General features: G+C 37.0%; 1 protein-coding gene across 13 annotated transcripts in view; it reads right to left on the bottom strand.

Moving 5' to 3' along the window:
* NRXN1 (neurexin 1) overlaps positions 1–13,643 on the bottom strand; it is a 670,457-nt gene that overhangs the window by 327,605 nt on the left and 329,209 nt on the right. For 9 of the 13 annotated variants that reach the window (XM_085054558.1, XM_085054559.1, XM_085054568.1 and 6 more), the window contains 3 exons: positions 9,823–9,996; positions 5,124–5,150; positions 4,035–4,154 (listed from right to left, as the gene is read on the bottom strand). In XM_085054558.1, the coding sequence (XP_084910684.1) occupies positions 4,035–4,154; positions 5,124–5,150; positions 9,823–9,996 (321 nt within the window). The remainder of the gene's footprint in view (positions 1–4,034; positions 4,155–5,123; positions 5,151–9,822; positions 9,997–13,643) is intronic. The other 4 variants (XM_085054563.1, XM_085054569.1, XM_085054566.1 and 1 more) reach the window with 1 other exon arrangement.

Genomic DNA, 13,643 nt, shown 5'->3' with positions numbered 1-13,643 from the left:
ATCACATCAAAAGAAAAAACTTATAAACTGTATGGTGTCTTGGGGTCAAAACTTCTCCTGCCTTGTTTATCTTCCAGCAGACAGGGCACTGCAGCACACTGAAAGTTCCCACTTGTGCCACCACAGAGGCTTAGGGTCTACAGGCACTTCATACTCACTGGACGGGACTGCTGAGATTTGCAACCAAGGAGAACTTGAGTGATGGGAGTTTCTGACTACAGCTGTAAAACTATAGCCTCATGCTTAGCTGGCTGAGGTCTTTTTCCATAGATGTACCCTCCCCGAACTTCTCCTTCTTCCCTAGCAGACACACAGAGAACACACTTGGAATAGGAAAGAAAACAATCTCCCTCACATTTTGAGAGAACATTAAAAAAAAAAAATCTTCATTTTCATTTCCACATTTTCACCTCAAATAACACACAGAACGGCACAGGAGTAATAATTTGTTATCAGAAAAATTAAAGAAACATCTTGCACAGCGTATGAGTGGAATGCATTATACCACTTTCCAAGAAACCATTTCTTTCATTATTTCCTCTGCACTTTCTGTTTTGGAAATTTAACACAAGAATGATACACGTGAAACATTTGCATTGTGAAGCCCAGGAATGATGTCTGTCAGATCTTTGTGCTCTGGGGTTACTATGGGAAACGTGTGGAAACTATCAGCTCAAATGCAGTGAGGTAATTTGTGCACATTTATGCAAATTGCAGATGATACAAAGCTGGGAGGAGTGGTTGATCGACCAGATGCATGTTCTGCCCTTCAAAGGGATGCTGACAAGCTGGAGAAGTGGACTGACAAGAACCTCCTAAAAAAATGCCAAATCCTGCACCTGGGGAGGAATAAACCCACACAAACCTTCCAGCCTGACCAGCTGGAAAGCAGCTTGGCAGAGAGGGATCTAGGCATCCTGATAGTCAACAAGTGGCACATGGGTAAGCAACGTGCTCTTGTGGCAAAAAATGACCAACAGCAGTTGTTGGTGGTAAAATGTTGCAGAAAGGTTGAGAGATGTGATCCTTCCACTCCACTCAGCATTGCTGAGATGCATCTGGAGCACTGTCCCCTAGTGCTGGGCTCCCCAGTGCAGGAAGAACACAGGAATAAGGCCAGCAAAGGGCTACAAACACCATCAAGGGCTCTCTCATATGAAGAGAGGCTGAGGGAGCAGGGAGTGTTCAGCCAGGAGAAGAGAAGGCTCAGTGGGGATCCATCAATGTTTTAAAACACCTGATGTATGTGAGATAAAGAAGACAGATTTCTCTCAGACAGAGCAAGAGGCAATATGCACAAATTGAAATTTATGAAATATCATCTAAACTTAAGGAAAATATTTGCCCTGTGAGGGTGAATGATCACTGTCACAGGTTTTCCAGAGTGGTTATGGAGCCTTCAGCTTAGGAGAGGATGACCCAGACAAGCTGTACTATCTCACTCTGAGGGTTGGATTAGCAATCCCCACAGGTCCCTTCCCACCTTGGCCCCTTTGTTACTGAAATTTTTGCTCAGATATGCTCCCTAAGAACTCATAGAACAAAACAGAGGTGAGGTGTGATGGGTTAAACCTTGGCTGAGGGTGAAACACCCACCCAGCTGAACACCTCCTCCCTCTTCTCTGACATTGATGTTCCCTCTGTAATTTCTCTCACTTGTTTTGTTCCCTCCTCCTTCATCTGTCCAGCATTTTGGCAAGGATAGCACACTTTCTAGGAGTGTCTTCATAGAGATACCACCAGCATGGCTACAGAACTAAGTACTTTTAACTGTTTCTCCTATTACCATCGATGCTTATTTTTAAGTGGTCAATTTTTGGGTTCGACAACAAAAATTCCCTGTCTATGAGATTTTGATGCCTTTAGTATTCTATTTTACATAAAACAGTATATTCACATGTAAAGTGAGCCGAGGGCCTGCCTGAGTAGCAGCACTGGGTTAAATCTGAGCTTCTGTCAAGCAGCGTTGTTCCACGCACAATCTGCAATGGAAACATGCTCAGGAACGTGCCTACATCCTTCCTGAAGGGGATGCATTTTCAGCAACAAGCAGGTGCTATTCCAGACCTGTCGCTGAGATCATCTTTCCTCACATGAAGGGAATTTGTCTTGTTTCAGTGCTGCAAAGTTTAGTCTGCGGTGTGCAGCCTGTGCTGCACTTTTCAAAAGCTGTAGTAACATTTCATCCTTTCTCTTCCCATTGTGCCCTTCCCAAACACAGCAGAGAGCAGGCTTGCAGCATTGAGATGACATTGACAACATCATTTTTCCTCCTTTCCGGCATATTTACCATTATGAAAATTCTCTCTCGTCAGATGTGCTTTGCAGATTTTTTGGTATCTGAACTAATCTAGGGAGCCAAGATAAAGCAGAAACCAAATGTATTACGTTTTCTAGACTCTTCATTCTGTTACAAAGTATCCATATCGAGGATAAATTTATATTTCATTCATGTGATAAAAAAACTGTAGAAAAGATTTATCTGGGAATAATATAAGTATTTTTAGCAGCCACTTACTAAAAGAACTCTTTTACCACCATCAGAAATAGCACCTTGAGAAATACCTCAACTGTGGGCAATGTAGTCCATGATGTTACTATGTAAATGACCCTTCACAGATTGGTAAATATCTTTCTTAAGCAAGCTCATCAATTTGCCAAATTTATGCATTAGCTGTCACTTGCAGAAATAATTCATAGAATATTCCAGGTCCACACAACAATTACTTCCAAAAAATTTATAAGCAGAGTTTTCCCTTTGTTAGGCGCTATATCTGTGACTTTAGTTACTTTTGAAATAACTCAAAAGATCACAAAACAGAAATGACAACTTAAAAGCAAAACAGAAACAATTTTCTTTTGCAACAGATAGGGGAATGAAACTTTTAAAAGTGTATGTTTAGCAATATGACTAACCACATACGTTGCTGGGAAGTGCAAAATCATATACTTAAAGTAAACCCAAACCTTTGCTCAAATCATTGAAGGTTTTTTCAATACCACATTTCATTTCTACCAGGAGTGCAACTGCAGAGAAACAGAATGAGTCTTTTCGTCCTTTCCCTAGTTTTGGAACTATGGAACTTTCATGGGAATAAATAATTAGCTTTTACATATAGGTAATTTTTTAGCCTTGTGATGAATACAATTAGAGCCAAAAGATTTTAAAATTATAAATATTCTGCTGGTTTAGGGCTTGTCCAAGACGGCTCACCTTGCTGTAGAGTGGAGAACCAGAACAAGACAGAAAAACCCAAAATGCTTGACTAGACCTTAAGGAAATTCCACCTCCATATGGATATAAAAATGTGCAACATTTGGATATAACAAATGTGATGAATTAAAAAATAACACAGTAGCTCACTTTTATCATTTACTGTGGAACATTGTGGCTCTTCCATTATTATTCTAATATCACTTCTGCATAATTCTATTTAGATCAATAAGGTTAGATTGGAAAAAAAACTACATTATAAGACTGGTGAATCAGGACCCTTATTTTTGACACATTTAAGCTTTTCCTGAAAGACCAGATGGTTGCTGTGTGTTATTCAGATGAAATCTAAAAGAACTAAAATACTCAGCATGCTTTTATTATTGGCATGTTTAGTGTGTCACCTAAAGAAATCCACAAAGGGAGATAATAAGCCTTCTCAACTGTTTCACAGTAATTATAGCCCTTGTGATAGTGCTACATTAAGATAACAAAATGTAAAACGTGTTTTCAATCAGAAAAAAAAATCAATTTGTAATATTTATGCAGGAAAGGGACTACATCAAACAGGTAACTATCAGTATATTAGACTTGTAATCAAGTGTAATTAAACCAAGTTCTTCCCATGCTTGAGACTGCACGTTGTTCTAAATTTATAAAGAATATTCTTTGTTCTTACCATGAGCCCTACAGATTTTCAAAGGGTTTACCAGTCCATTTAAATATCTAATATTAAAACAACATAAAGCTTCAGGCACTTGTTTCAAACATTGCCTTGAAGGTCTCAGGCGTTCACAGAGGCATTTTTTCATGTACTTACGATCATTGCACAGCGGTCCACTGAAGGAGGTCATGCTACAGTCGCAGCTGAATCCATCCCACTGCTGCAAGCACACGCCCTGGTTTGCACAGGAATCCTCTTGGCACGTTGTGCTGGGGCCTAATGAGAACACACAAAAAAGGACTTGCACTTCGTCTTCCAGAGCAAGGCCCTTCTCAGTGGGTCACATTGAGGAGTTGCTAACATCTCAAGTCAAATGAGCAGAGAGTTACCAAGTCAAACGCACATAAACTTGCTGGTTTTGGAGCAGCATGTAACATTAAAAAGGGGGGTTTGCTTTAGTTGTTAAGATCGCTATGTCGAACACATAAGAATGCACAAAACAGAAGCAGAATTATTCCAGGTACAGTGGGAATCTTAACTTTGTTGTCAGTTATTTGTTACTCTCATGTCAGACCATTAACTGGCTAAATGTTGTCTAAAAACTTCATTAGTTCTTCCTGTAAATACATTTCAAACAGCAAAGCCAGATGCCACAGGAATCAAAACTCTCGGATATGAAAGATTGGATAATGAAATTGAAAAAAATGAAACGAGTTTTAAGAAATAATAAAAAGAAGCTAAGCTACTACAATTATTTTAATCCCCCAGATTATTTTAAATGATTTAGGTCTGAAATTCAGGGCAGTTTGGGATTCTTTGGCAGGAATGTTGACAAGAACTGATTCACATGCTTTGGGGATCCCATGCAGGTTCCTTTTCAAAGGGGAATGCAGAGAATCAGACTACTAATGAACTGGCATGCCAAAATGTGACATACACATGAAAAACAAAGCTACTCTATTTCTAAAGAATCATAACTAGACTACTGAAATATAAAGAAATTTCAAAAAGGAATGATCAAAGCACTAAAGCAATCACTATACAAACATATTCAAGACTGAAAGCCTTTATGCAAGCAATGCTGAAAAAAGAAGGTTCATTTAGCCCATTGTTTTAGAGGTGTGAAAAACAAAATCAGAAACAAAATAACACACTTTAGTTCTGAAATGTACAGAGCATTTATTGCAGAAATCCAACTGTGCATTGGGGGTTTCAGTCTTGTTTAATACACACAGGGCTATCTACCTTGCAAATCAGCTTTCATCAATGCAACTTTGTCAGCAAAATAAAAAAGCAAAATATAGTAAATGTTAGTAAGCAATATTGAAATGGCAGCAAACACAGAAAAAAACCATTCAGAATAAAGTGCATGCTGCTGTTAAAGAGAGAAAGAAATGCCATATAATGCAAACAAATTAATGCTAATAGCCATAAATCTTCAGGCAAGCCAAAATAAGAAAGCAGTAATTTGCCAGTATTTTACTAGAAATATAATGGTTAATTGAGCTGATGATATGTAATGGAGGAAAATTAAAAGTGGGTTTTTTTTTCTTCATTGGATAGCTATGAATGCATTAACAGAGTAAATGCATGGCTGAATCCTGACTAGCCCTTTGTCACGTTCAGATACACTGAATTCAAGAATAATTAGCACCATCATCCTCCATGGTCTTTTTTCTAGGCCTTCTCTGCGACTGGTGAATGAAGACTGAAATACAGACTGTGAACCACAGTTTACTATGAGCTCACACACACATGTAACACTAACTCTTGACACTACAGCAAAGATTTGGTTCTGGGTTTATAAAATATTCCTCGATTGTTTTGGAGGAAACACATCAATATCCATTTGAAACTCTCACTGCCAGTCATTGATGACAGGGCAAAACTGGTCCAAACATTATATAAATATATTAAAAAATCACACCCTAGAGAGAAATCCTCATAACCCTTCTTTTTCCATGAGACCTTCTCCAAATATCTCAGTGTTGGATTTCCTTTTGATTTGCCAGTATTTTGGAAAAATCCATATCAATATGATTTAAATCAGCTTGATGGCCTCTTCCTTCAAAGGTGGCACAGCTCAATCTCTGCACCAGGACCTGAACAGTCACCAAAGTGACTGAGGAGGAGGGCAGCACCCCTGTCTTGACAAAATTATAAAATCCTGTCTTTTCTCCTGTAGTAGTAGTAATAATAATACCTATAACTGACTGCAGCAGGCAGACATTAGACAGTGATTTCCTTTTCTATGGAGTTTGGAGCCCAGAAGTTTAGACATTTGGGCATTACATCACCCTTTCTTGAGCAGAGGATTATAATGACAGAATCCCGTAGCTGACAAGACACATTTTTTCTCACCAGATTCTGCTACTCGGAAACTTTACAAAGCTGAAGTGAAAATATCTGTAGGTGTTTAAATGTTATATATTCATGGATTTATTTACACTTTAGTTATGCAATGTTGAATTTCCTCATCTTTGCAAAAGTAGAGCAAAAGTCACAAGGACTTTAAAGTACACAAACTGAGGGACCCTGTAGGCACATTAGGAAGTGCATGTGAAAACACATATTAAAAAAAATACAGGTACAGTCTTGTTAAAAAAGCAAGGTATTTTTCTTTTTCTGAAGTTGATACTTAGCACTTTTGGCTTATCTATATTAGTCATAATTCTAAAATTGCCATCAAGACTAGCCTGCATATGAGCATTTCTTTTAGCAAAAGTAGGATTTTTTTTTTCCCCAAAGAAAAAGAAGAGGACTGTTTAATGGTGGTAAGTACTATAATATTTACCATAACAGGTTCGGTTTTTTCCTATATATACTTATATATTGCAGCACTAAGGTATTTAGTAAACATACTGCAATACACCCCTCTCTAGCACTCATTTTCTTTTTTCATATTCAATTTTTAAAATATTCTAATTTATTCAGTCTTCACTGCAGACTTTTTAACTGACTGGATCTCCTTTACATTTGTCCTGTGTGAGAGCTTACATGAAATATTTAACACAAAAAACCCCATTATAAAGTGGCATATACATTGTTTTGCAACATATTACAAAAACAAATTCCTTATCTTACCACCAAGAATCTTCATGTATCCAAAATTTTATACTGTGAAATTTTTCATATAGTTCATATAGTACATAAATTACATTTTATATGCAGATGCACACACCCAGTGCATTTTTCTTCTAACTATATAAAATGATATAAAACTACATTAAACTATAAAAAAAACCTCTGTTTGTATCATACTCTATTTTAAGTGGCAAAAGGAAGTACAATTGATTTGACTAGAGGAAAACAGTGTTGACACAACCCGGCTTTGGGGTTTGCCATTAACAATTCAAAGAGCTTGTTAGCATATTTATTTTCCTAGCTCTTATTTTCTATCTGTTCTAGTCATTGAAAATTTGTCAACAAGGTGGATTCAGCCAAGTGTACATTATGTTCAATGATAGAGATATCTCTCTGCCCATTGTTGAAGCTTCAAAATGCAAACCTTCCAACTTGCCATGGCAAATCCCATGGGTGGGCTTGCCAAAAATATTTCATGCACTTATGACAGTGAAATTATTGAGAAATAGAAATATTTTAAGTGCAGAATGTCACCAATAAAATTAATTAGCAGTAATTAATTGTTCACAGTTTGACAGTAGAGAGAAACAGAGCTTTCACCTTTTTTTTTTTTGTTTGGGCTTTTTAAATTTATTTTTGTTTGTTTTTGTTGGGGTTTTCTGTTGGTTTTTTGGGGGTTTTTTTGTTTGGTTAGTTTTTGTTTTTCAGTTGGTTGGGTTTTTTTTTCAATATATACCAGAAAGTTGGGGAATTCAATCCTGTAAATATGACAAACAACAAATCCAAGTGCCTCACTTCTCAGGACAGATTTTCCAGCATCCTGATGTCTTAACACAGGACATACACCAGCTGTCTTTGGGACTGAGAGTGGTGGTGACTAACACTTCTGAAATCTCTTCTGCTGCTGTGTCCTGAGCTGTTTGGACTTGACATCTCCAGGGACTTCCAGGGCTTTATACATCCCATTGCAGGGCAAGATTGAGGCAAAAACTCCTCTCTGTAAGGATGGAGGCAGTCCTGGCTGGACACAGCAGCAGAGGTAGGAGAAGCTCGAGGCATGCAAGAGTTTTCTAGGAGGCACCTAAATTCAAAAGTGACCTAAATCATATTTCAGGTGGCAGAACATTTTTTTGGACATCTGATTCATGGTCTGCAAATGAAAGACTGACAGATGGGTCAGACATAAGGACTTGGAGTAAACAAGTGAGATGGAAGAGATAACTTGCAGGGTTAAGCAGAAAGGTCAGAAGGGGATATTTCATTCTGTGCTGTTAAAGATTTCCTTTTGTGGGCAGAAGATTTTTGAGGAGCCAGGCAGCACATCTGGTTTGACCAGTTTGTTTTGTCACATGATTTTGGTGCTGGAAAGAGCTCACTCTCTACCAAAGAGGACAATAGTTTCATGGCCTTTATTAAATTGTTGGCAGCTTTATTAAATTCCCTGATAGCTGAGTTGTGCCAGTGGTTTAAAAGGTGAACACACACACCAGGCCTGTGGCAATATTTCTTTGAAGTACATAAAATTCATTTAGGAAATTATATAATTTCAAAAGAAGCTATGAAATTCATAATGGAATTGAGACATACTTTAACTCTCTGAAGGGATGGTGCAGGAATGGAATTGCTAACGCCATTCAGACAGCAGAATCTAATTTTCTAAACTCAGTGGCAAACTAATTTATACATATTTTTGCACTCCTAAAAGAAATATGTAAAATTCCCATCTTATTTTTTTTCTGTAGCTATAGTGTCTGTTTCTATGTACTAACAATAGAACTTATATTTCCAACTAAAAAGTAGGTAAAGAACAAAAAATTTCCACCTCCCCAAAAGTACTGTAGGTGCAAAAAAAGAGAAGACAGAATTTATCCACCAGGAAGCTTTATCTCGTGAAACTTGAGGAGCCTCCCAGCTCTCTTGGAATTTTTACAACGTCAATTTGCATACTTAACAAACTTGATATCAAAATCATTAAGATTCCAACTTGAAATTGATTTTATAATGTCATTTACACATTTTTCTGTCCAGAGAAGAATGGCACTTGAGAGAAGAGACAACACATAAAATTGAACATAAACCCAAAATCCAGAATTATGTGAATAAATTAGATATGCAGGGACAGAAAATGTATTCAAATTATTCCATAAACCATAGTAAAAATAACATGGGATCAAATGACAGCTGGAAAAATAGCTGGAGATTGACACTCCTGAACTAGAAATACACCTCTTCTAATTCTGTCCTCACTTAAATTTCATGGTATTTCAGAAGAGTCAATAAAGATATAAAAATGTGAGATAAACCACATTTTTTTGTTACTGATTTCAGATAGAAAGGCATATGTCAATACTAATCTCAAGGGTGAGTAAAAATATTGCAGATAGAAGACTGGTATTAAAAAGATTCATAAATTAGCCTTGAATTAACCAACTCAAAATGTCTGCTTTAAAAATGGAATTACTTAGCTAACGTCTCAGCAGTAACTAATGCCTAAGCGTTATGAAGATATAAAGAACTTCATTAAAGCTAATTGCTATTGTTATCATTAAGTAAAATACATCAGAAGTAAACGAAATACATGCAAAAATTTTTGCCACTGGAGAAGTAAGGAACATTCTGAAGTTAACTTATGTTCTCAGATCAATCTCTGTGCTTTAGGGCAGGCACATGCTTGTCTCTGTAATACTAAAAAACAGCCTTTATATAAGATAGGGTCAAGCAAGATCAATTAGAAGCAGGTAAAATATAGTCTCTTGATGTATGGAGTGCAAATATCAACAAAACACTGCAGGATTCACACAGTGCTTTCACTATGATATATCTATATATATTAAAAAAAAAAAATCAGCATATTTAATACCTTCACATCCTCTTTCAATTTGCCCATTGCAGAAGAGAGCATCTGAGATGAGATCAGGGAGCCTTCCGTTCAAGTCAACTGATGCAAGGCAGCCTTGGAACCCCTCCTTTGCGTGCACCAGTTTGGGCAAGGATTTAAACATTTCTTTGGCCACTCCTCCAATGTACAAATCACCTGTCGAGGAGAAATAAATATTAGATACAAAGAAGGACCAGTAGAACCTTTGACTCATTTGATCTTCTGGCATTTTTGTGCTGAATGCCAGGTGTTTCCAAAAAACATCCGTCAAAATAAACGGAGAAGGAAACAAACACCAATAAGAAGTATGATACTATAGCATTTATGGCATTATGGCAAGACTATACTTTTTCAAATGCAAATGTAGGCTTCAAATTTGTGTGACTGATTACTTAGAAGTACCTGGGTGTGTTATTTATGTGCCAGCTCATGTGCTTGGGAAACATGCATCTATTTCAGAGAAGAGGATTAAATCACAGAATCTCCATCTAGAAACTCATCTAGCACTGATGCAATTGCTCTCAAACTCAGGGAAACTGGCCACACATCATACCAGTGATGGACCCAGCACAGGGAGATAAAGGGCAATAAGCAAAGGGACAAGAGCCACCCAAAGTCTGTGTATCCCAAATCATCCATTCAGAAGTATACCAAGAAATAAAAGATTAGGGACACACAAAAGGAGAGACTTAGGGATGCCATTGTTAAATAGCAAAATGACCAACTATCCCCACCAAAACTCATACTCTGTGCCAGTCATATGGGAACAAGGGGAGATAGATGCCTTTAAAATGGCAATATGAACACTGAACAAACAGAATTTTATTACCAAAAATTATTCTAATGACAGACACCTATCATAAACAGCTTGCTCTGATGAACCTCAGGCAACTTACCCAGGACTTAAAACCAGTGCTTTTCTCCCTTCAAATAATTCTTAGCTCTGAGACAGCCTTACTTTGAAAGGACATAACTATAACTTTCCTCTTCCACACCAAGGTGAGGACACTTTTTTGTTTTAAAACAATTCAGGCTCTGCCTTTCTTTAATGTGTTGGGTGTGTCTGCTGGACAGAACAGTCACCCTTCAAACCAGCAAAAGCAGCTTCCCTGAGTGTGCCTCAAGTGTCAGGCAGTAGGGTTAAGCAGATGCTTTCCACATCTGCTGGAGGAAAGGACCTGGCTGCTGCATGGCCAGAGAAGGGAAGCATGCACAGCGCCATCTCTACCTAGGCATTAAACCCTCATTGATGACACATTTTTTTCTAGCACAATTTGCTAGCAGATTATTTGAATATAAATTCTAATCTACATCGTGCTTTCCAGTACATCCCCCAGCCTGGTTGATTTTGGAGATACAGGACCAGGTGCTCAAGTACCAAAGAATGTTCCTGCACCACTTCAAATGCAAAATTGTTACTTTCCTACGTGTTTGCTGAGTTTTGTAGGCAGGTTTTACAGTGACAGAACCCAGAATGAACCATCACCACTACCCCATGTGGCCAATTTTAATTTTTTATTGATGTAAATCACAGATAGACTTTTTACTGGTTCTCCGGGCATACTTCCCATTTGAAAGGGACTTCAGTTAAGTGCTGGTTTACAGTTTGCCTGCAAGGAAATAGCCTGAAACAAACAAATATCTATCAGACTGAGAAAAATCTCTAGTCACTACATACCAGCCCTAAAATCCAACTGCATTTGAATTAGTGAAATAGAGAGAAAAAGCTTAGGAACATGCATATTAGTAAATTTATAAGCAAACCAACCAAACGTCTTAGCAACCTTTGTGGCATCATCCACTAAGAAACCTCCAGCTTTATCCATTCTATGTAGATAAATTGGAAAATGAGATCTTGCTTTCCTCTAGAGCTTTGAGGTACAGTGTAAATCTCAGAAGCATGAGATTAAACATAACAGATTAAAATATGGTGATCCATCTGTTCCCACAAATGGGATTGAATTCATTCACAGCAGAAAGATTCCTGCATTTTTCAATCTGCTGAACTGAAAACAAAGTTAAAACACCTGTGTCATGATAAAGGTTCTTCATCATTTTCTCAGATGGAACATCTAGAAAGCAAAGCCTTTCCAGGTTTCCTGAAGTTCTGTGCCTTCTGTGCTCAGAATAGAGAGATAATTCATCTCAGCTGACTCCAAAAGACTTGAAGGAGGGAAACCATTCCAGAGAACATTAGCAAGAAAGTCACTTCTATGATGAAAAAGTTAAACTTGATCTATTGCACATGACACGTGCAACCTCTTTTTAGGAAAAAATATACTGTCCAAGCAACCCTTTTTATTCTGTGATTAGTTAAATGTTTAAAACCACAACCTCTCAGATTGATCCCCTGCTAATTCCTGATATCCATCTTTCAAACCTATTGAGATTGTTATATACAGTCATACAGCAGCTGTCAGTTTTGATGGATGGCTAGAAGAAGTCCAAGTCAGGGTGTCAAGATAAAAGCTGGAATTCAGAATATTTGCTCCTGAAAATATACACTGGAATATTGTCAGTTAAGCATCATATGCAGTGAAATACAATACTTTGAGTCTAAATAAGCTGTATCTTTATGGTTAGCTTGCAGTACCTTAAGAGTTTTGATAATTAGACTGATTATTACATACTATTACAGATACAATAAAAAAAATAACGTTCTGGATATTTCAATTTTGTTGATGTTCAAAAATCACTGAGTTCTGCTTTACTGAGTTTTGCTTTGTAGCAAATACACTTCACAAATGCATATCCTAAGTATTGAGCAGCCATACTGACTATTAGACTTCACATTTTATAAGATATAAAAAAGTATTTTTATGACTATGAGCTAAATCTTCCCAGATTTAATATCAAATGTTTAATACCATATGTAGCTGAAGTTTGCTGATGCTGGCATAAAAAACACTTTCTCTCAGACACAAAATTTTGCCAAGGGATAAGGTCTGGAATTAAAACTGATTTTTTTTGTTTGTTTTTGAGGGGTTTTTTGTTTTATAGTTTGGTTTTTTTTTCACTTGGTAATTTTTTCTTATCTGTCATCACAAAAGTTTTGCATAGCTACTTTTATTTCAGTTAATCACATGCTACTTTCATGCTCATCTCGTTGAAGAAGTAGTTTCCAGCAAAATGCAATCCATTAGAATTTCAGACAGAAAATATGGTTAATTAAGATATTTTAAATCATTCAATAGCAGAGATTTGGAAAAGGTAACAGATTGTCCCTGCTCCTACTAAAAGAGATCAGGGGGATCAACATGGTACAATATAAATTCCCAAGTTTTCTTTTCTTCACTTCTTAAGTAAGTACAGCTTTATTATTGAAAATTTTACTCCAGAACAAATCCCTTGTTGTGTATCTGCCTACTTACAGGTGTGAATTACATGGAAATTATTGCATGAAGTAAGGTACCACAGTTCAACAGATCAATAGTACAAGATTATGACACTGTGTAAACCTGCAGCCTAAATGCAACACTAATGCTCTGCTGCTACCACTGAAAATGGGTGAGCATAGCTTCTGGAACTAAAGTTTAGCTATTGCCTTTCTTGCAAATATTGTCTTCTAAAGTTCAATTTGATTTTTAAATGTATTCCTGAAACAGTCTCATTTTTTTTCTCATAGTAATCCTTATTTTTCTTTCATTTATAAAGGAAAATAACCAATTTATATAAAATACGTATCAACTCTCATATGCAAAATCTCAGGTAATAAAGAAATGGGTGAGGTAAGAAAGTGATCCAAGATTTCCTTCTTATCACTGGAAAAGTTTCAAATAAAGCAGTTTATTTGAGAGCAGATC

The sequence above is a fragment of the Lichenostomus cassidix genome, chromosome 3 (genome assembly GCF_008360975.1).
Source record: "Lichenostomus cassidix isolate B80296 chromosome 3, HeHo_3.0, whole genome shotgun sequence".
NCBI lineage: Eukaryota > Metazoa > Chordata > Aves > Passeriformes > Meliphagidae > Lichenostomus > Lichenostomus cassidix.
This window is presented reverse-complemented; position numbering and strand designations above follow the sequence as displayed.